Below are 6,280 nucleotides of genomic sequence, written 5' to 3'. Positions count from 1 at the left end.
CTGCCGCACGGGAGCGGGTTGTTTTGCGGACGGGCTTTGCTTCTTCTTCTCGATTTTTTTTTTCTTTCCTTTTTTCTCCCCCTCCCTCTTCTTTAAGGCGATAAAAGCTCTCTCTGCGGCTCTGCGGCCGCCAATTCCCGAGCGCACCACTGCAACCGCTCTCTTGGGGTGCGCAGGGGGACAGAGGGATATCCTCCGCTCTGTGCGGCGCACCTCCAGAGGGAAAAGGGGTTTTTTATATGTATTTTTTTCCGCATGAAAAAGCGCGTCGTTGTTTCGTACCGCGCTCAAAAGCGGCGCCGCAGGAGTGCAGCGAAAGACATCCGCGGCTGCGGAGCGGCTGCCGCTGCGCGCCCCTTCGGAAATAAAGCGCTGGACAGAAGAAGTGAATGCTGCATCTTTTACTCCCATGAAATAAAACACATTATTTTTCATGTCGGCTGAAAAGTAAAACGAGAATATTGTACGAAATGTTATACACAGGGCATGTTTTACATTGCAATATCAGAAACATCTTTGCATCCACCAGAGGTACTATTCTAAAACCGATATTCACACAATGTTTTTTTTTTTTTAATAATTATATGTTAGAAACATACAGTGTCGCATTTAGTATATACATTCCCTTGCTCGCAAGCGAAAAACTCCTAATCGCTTCTGTGTAACATGCTTTATTTTAAAGCCTACCCTTTTAAAAACACTGTTGTGATATTACTAACAACTGCTTTTATAAAATTAATTTGACATTTCGATATATATACATCCTTTCCGTCATTTTTTATGTTAACAACGCTAAACTTAAAAAATAACAAGCTTATAGGAACATTAAAATGTCATATCATATCCAGTCAACCATTTGTCCGTATATATATATATATATATATATGTCCTTGTAACTGCTGAAATACTCTTAGCGAAGATCTCCTGATCCGTAGGAGGTCCTTTGAAAACAAAGGAACTATCTCAATTCAGTGGTTTCCTTTACTCCCTTCTCTCCTCTTTCCCCTCTCTGTTTACCCCCTCTCCTCCTCCACGGTGCCCACCGCTCTCCAGCGCAGCTCAGTCCGTGGCAGCGGGGTTGGGTTGGGCTCACACGGGCCTATCCACAGCATACTGGCAGGCGCTCAGGTTGGACGCAGGGTTCTGCACACTGGCGTAGCCAAAGCTGGAGTGCTGCTTGGCTTTGAGTCTCAGGCTGGCCAAGCTCGAGTTACACGTGTCCCTATAAACGTATGGAGGCGTCGGAGGGGCGTATGGACAGGCCGGCGTGGGCACCGCTGAGTTGAGGGAGGGGTTGCTCAGGTTGTTCAAGTTGTTCAGGCTGTTGAGGCCGGAGCCGGGCACACCGGTGACCGCCGAGGGCACCATGCTGGAGGACATGCTCATTGAGGAGATGGAGTTGGGAGGGGAGAACATGCTCTGGGAGGACAGCGGGTTGACATTCATGGAGTTGAAGAAGGGGAAACTCTTGGTAGAGAGGGAGGCTGAGGTGAGGCCCTTGGCCGCCCAGTTGTTGTACGAGTACCCGGGGTACATGTCGTCGTAGGGCTGCATCAAGCCATTGAACTGCGGCCCAAAGCCGTTCTTGCACAGCTCGGCCTGCTGGTTCCTCTCTCTTTTCCTCCATTTGGCTCTGCGGTTCTTGAACCAAACCTTTAGAAATGGGGGAGGGGGGGAGATGGAGAAGCATGTTAGTGGGGGCTGCCCCGAGCCTACCATCCCCAGATGGGTACAGAGCTTCTCCCGTAGATGGCTGTGCTCTCATTCCAACCACAGGAAAGAACGTGTTTTTGTTTTGGTTTGGTTTTTTGTTTTTTACTCCCCCCCGTTTATTTTTCTTTCTGTCCTTCTGTCCTTTCTTTCTTTTTTTTTTTTTTCTCCCCCCCCCCCCCCCTCCCCGATTCTCTCTCTCTTTCTTTTATTTTTTTCCCCGTTCCTTGGCTCAATCCAAAGCACCACCATCCAGGGGAAATACAAGAGTGCAAAAACGGACGGCAGAGAGCCTGGAAAGCAGCGGAACTTTAAGGCAATGTTTCCTATTACGGGGAGGGAGAGGGAAGCCAGCAACTCATAAATCGTTGCTTCACTTGGTTAAAGCTCCGAGTTCCCCCTGAAAGAGCTTCCAGAGCCGGGAACCACTTCTAAACAAACTCGTTCGACCGCTCTTTAGTTAAAAAAAAAAATAAAAAAAAATGGGGGGGGGGGGGGGGAGAGAGAGACGAGGGGGAAAGAAAGAAAAGAAAATCGCTTCTTAACAACGTGCTAAATGAGGTCTGAGGGAGCCTCCCCGCAGACAAAGGGCAGCGCGCTCTCTCCAATCCACACGCGGGTGTCTGAGCGCCGGGCGGCGGCGGCGAAGCCGCGGAGTCGGTGTGGATTGGAACCCCGGGGGATGCGGAGCCGGCGGCGGCAGAGCGGAGCAGGGAGCGGAGAGCAGCGCCGGGCACACCGACGCACAGTTCCCAGCACCGCGCCGCATTGCTAGCCTTCTGCCTTCTCCAAGAGAAGAGAAGGTTTAGGTGTTGTTTTGTTGGTTTGTTTTCCCGAACATCTGGGAGGTTCGGTTCAGCTCACTGTATATCTTTTAATTTATTTTATTATATATTATTATTATTATTTTCCCAGCTTTTGCACGCACGCAGGATGTGGCCTCGGGAAGTCCGCAGAGCACCGATGGCTCCCATAAATCTCAGAGAGGGGAAAGGGCGGAGAGGCGCTCGGCGAATTGCGAAGCGAAAGAAAATGCGCGGATGGGCACGTCGGGAGCGAGGCCACGGCCCGCGTGTGTTGTACATCTTTTTCGCGTTAGAAGCCGCGCAGGTCGCAGCCTGATCCCGGCCGCTCTCCCGGCCAGTGGTTTCCGTAGGCTCTCGTCGGAAGGAGCGGCACCGTGACGGCAGAAAGCTCCGCGGGGGGCCGCGCTCCGCAGCGAGAACAGAGCCGGAGGGCCGAGCGCCACTCTCCGCGACGACCCGAAACCGAAAGAGGCCGCGGATCTCTCTCCCCGCTCCGCCCCCAGACTCACCCGAACCCGGGCCTCGGTGAGGTTGGTCCAGACGGCGATCTCCTCGCGGGTGGACATGTCGGGGTAGCGGTTCCGCTGGAAGGTGGCCTCCAGCTCCTGCAGCTGCTGGCTGGTGAAGTGCGTCCGCTGCCGCCGCTGCCTCTTCTTCTTGGAGGGGTCCTCGGGCCCCGCATCCTCGCTCTTGCCCTGCTGGCTCTTCTCTTTCTCTGCGAGGGGGGAAGAGAAAACAGCGGGGCGGAAAACAGGGGCACCTCAGCCTCCCAAGCCTCGCCCCGCTCCCCGCGGACTGCCCCCGCGCCGCTAATCATTAACCCGCGCCCGGCCCCCGCCGGCTCCGCTCTCCTCTGCGGGTTTTCCGCCGCCCGCTACGGGAGTTGCGTTCTCCCGTCCGTTTGCGCTCCCGACGCCGGCGTACGTTTCTCCGCGTACGCGTAACGCGTTACCGGCCGAAGGACAGCCGAAGTGCGGCCCGTCCCCACCAGCGCTGGCCGCCCGCCTCTACCCGCAGCGCTCGCCCGTTGTCGTCCGTTACCGCTCATCCTCTGTTCGTAACACTCGTTTGTTTCTACCCGTGTTATTCACCCTATTGCCTCCGTATTATTCACGTTCCATAACAGTGTTATCCGCCCGTCTACATCCATGTTATTTGTGTATCCTATATCCTTTTATCTGTACCATTCGCCCATCTGCCCGTATTATTCGCCTATACACATCCACGTTACCCGCCTATCTGTATCCATGCTGCTCGTCATACGGTCGCCTATTTGTATCCACATTACCTCCTTTCTGTACCCACATTACCTGCCCACTGTATCCATGTCATTCGTCCTCAGTATCCATTTCATTCACCCATCTGCACCCACACGATTCGACATATATTCGTAAGCCTGTACCCATTTTATCTGCCCTCTGTACCCGTACAATTCGGCCATCTGTATCCACGTTATTCACTATATATTCGCCTGTCTGTTATCCACATTACTCACCCTTCTGTATCAATATATTCCGCCCTCTGCGTCCCAACATTCGCTCATCTGTACCCACTTCACTCTCCACGTTGTTCACCCATTCGCTCCCCCATCACTCGCCCCCAACACACGATCTCTCGCCCGCTCCACTTACACCGTTCTCCCGCAGCCGTCACCACCCGCCCCGAGCCAGGACCGAGGCGCTGCGGGCCGGGGGCTCCGCGCCGCTCGCCGCCTCTTACCTGCGGCTTCGGGACTGGAGGTGTCGGAGATAGTGTGCACCTCCAGCCGGTGCTTGGCGGCCTCCAGGGAGGAGCGAGCCTGCCCCGGCGCCAGCGCCGTCGCCATGGCCAGCGCGGACTGCTGGTGATGGCAGGAGGACGAGGAAGAGGAGGAGGAAGGTGAGGAAGAGCACAGCTTATTATTCCCGGCTCCCAGGCGCTCCAGGCTTAACGGGTCCTTCATGCAACTCATCGGCGAAAGGACGCCGAAGCCGACGGGCGCGCCCGGGAGGGCTGACGGGAGAAGGAGCGCGTGTGCCCGGGGGGGCGGCCCGGACCGTCGCGGCGCCCCCTCCCTGGGCGGCCTCCCGGGGCTCTGCTAGCGCCTGGGCGGGCGGGCGCGCCCCGGAGCCCCCGCCGCCCGGGGGGGCGCGGTGGCGGCAGGCGAGCGAGAGGCTCCGGTCCCGCAAGAGCCGTCACGGCCGCACCGCAGTTCCCCGGCCGGCGGCCCCCGGCCCGCCGCGGGGCTCGGCGGCGCTCCGCGGGGCGCTCCGCTCCGCCGCCCGCGCATGGACCCGCGCCGCGCCGCGGCCAGCCCCGCACCGCATCAGCTCAGACGCTTCCCTCTTGGCCTGACATCTTAAACCGGTGGCGGCCTTCCCCGCGCCGGCACGTCACCCGCGCCCGCCCCGCTCCGCCCCCGCACCGCCTCCCGCCGCCCGCCCCCGCCGCGCCCCGCCCCGTCCTCCCGGGCCTCCCCCGCGGCGGCACCGGGCTGCCGGAGCGGAGCGGAGCGGAGCGGGGCGGCCCCGGGAGGAGAGGCCGGGCTCCGGCCCCGGCTGGGCAATAAGAGCGAGGGCCTTGCGGCGGGTGGGACGGGCTCGCGGCCGTTGACAGCGGCGCCGGCGGTCGCGAACGGCCCTAACGAACGCGGAGGCAACGAAGAGACGACGGCCGAGAGCAGCTCTCCGCGGCGCGGTTCGGGAAGCCCCCACCTCGCAGCCACCGATGCGGGGAGGGCTGCGCGAATCCCGGCCCCGAGCACGCGTAATCTCCGCGCCTCCGTCCCCACCCGCCGGAGAAGCCTCCCGCTACGGCCCCGCGCCCTCCCCGCAGCAGTGCCCGCCCCGTCCTCCCCCCCCTCCGGGGCTCAGGTGCCGCCGGCCCGTGGGACAGTTCATTCTCCTTCCTCCCCTCCCTTCATTCCCCCCTCCGGGGTCTCTCCGCCCGCTGATGTTCGCACCGTTCCTCGCAATGGCACTTATCGCCGAACGGCACATATTCCTTTGGCGGGCTGTTAGTAAAGAAGGTTAAATTAATTTACATTCTGCTCATTATCTGCCGTTTAAATGACGCATTTTTATCCCCGAGATTTGGCAGCGAATCTCTTTCCTCAGACCCCACAGCGTTTCGGCGGAGACAACGCTCTTACATTTGTAGTGGATTTTAATCTGATAAGACTCTAATTTGCTTAAGTCTCTTAAATAGGGGGTTTAAAATGATTCTAGCCGTTTTCTTATTGAATTTCCTCTAATTCCCCCAAGATCATAAAGTATATGTGTAAAGTAAATATTTCCTCCCTCCGCACCGGCAGCCGATGACCTATAACTGAGTCAATACGAAGCCGGCTCCGCTCCGCGCAATTTGTTTACCGATCCTGTCCCCGCACCCTTCCCAACCCTCGCTACCGCTGTCGGACCCCCCCGGTGCGGACCCGGCCCCGCGTTCTCCGCTCCCACCGGGGGGGGGGGGGAAAGCAGATCCCCAAAAGCGAGGGGGTTTAGGCTCTTCCCCCCTCCTACAGCCCCGCACCCGGCTGGGAGGAGAGCGGGCAGGCGGCGTTAGTTGTCATGGCGACCATAAATCACCTAAATCCAAAAATACCCACCTAGAAGCTGAGATGAAGCTTTTATTTCCCCAGCGAAATAATATTTTAGAAGCTGTCAGCCAACCGAAAAACAAGCTCATTGTAGGCACCCAAGCCATATATTAGCGCTAAAGGTTCCAATTAAAATGTCAAAAGTCTTTTTTTTTTTTTTTTTTTTTTTTTTTTTTTTTTTTTTTTT

General features: G+C 57.5%; 1 protein-coding gene across 2 annotated transcripts in view; it reads right to left on the bottom strand.

Annotated features, from left to right (window-relative positions):
* Positions 1 to 386: 386 nt before the first annotated feature.
* The window catches only part of PITX2 (paired like homeodomain 2), an 11,346-nt gene continuing 5,452 nt past the window's right edge, over positions 387 to 6,280 (bottom strand). The window contains exons 1-3 of one of the 2 annotated variants that reach the window (XM_042872146.1): positions 4,236 to 4,528; positions 3,026 to 3,231; positions 387 to 1,653 (exon numbers count right to left, since the gene is read on the bottom strand). In XM_042872146.1, the coding sequence (XP_042728080.1) occupies positions 1,090 to 1,653; positions 3,026 to 3,231; positions 4,236 to 4,467 (1,002 nt within the window). In that variant the 5' untranslated portion in view covers positions 4,468 to 4,528 and the 3' untranslated portion in view covers positions 387 to 1,089. Of the gene's footprint in view, positions 1,654 to 3,025; positions 3,232 to 4,235; positions 4,529 to 6,280 lie in introns of those variants that run through there. The other variant, XM_042872147.1, reaches the window with a different exon arrangement.

Source organism: Lagopus leucura, unplaced genomic scaffold (assembly GCF_019238085.1).
Source record: "Lagopus leucura isolate 7727_CA_CO unplaced genomic scaffold, USGS_WTPT01 Super-Scaffold_100004, whole genome shotgun sequence".
Lineage (NCBI taxonomy): Eukaryota > Metazoa > Chordata > Aves > Galliformes > Phasianidae > Lagopus > Lagopus leucura.
Note: the sequence above shows the minus strand (reverse complement) of the source record. Positions and strands in the feature narration are given on the sequence as shown.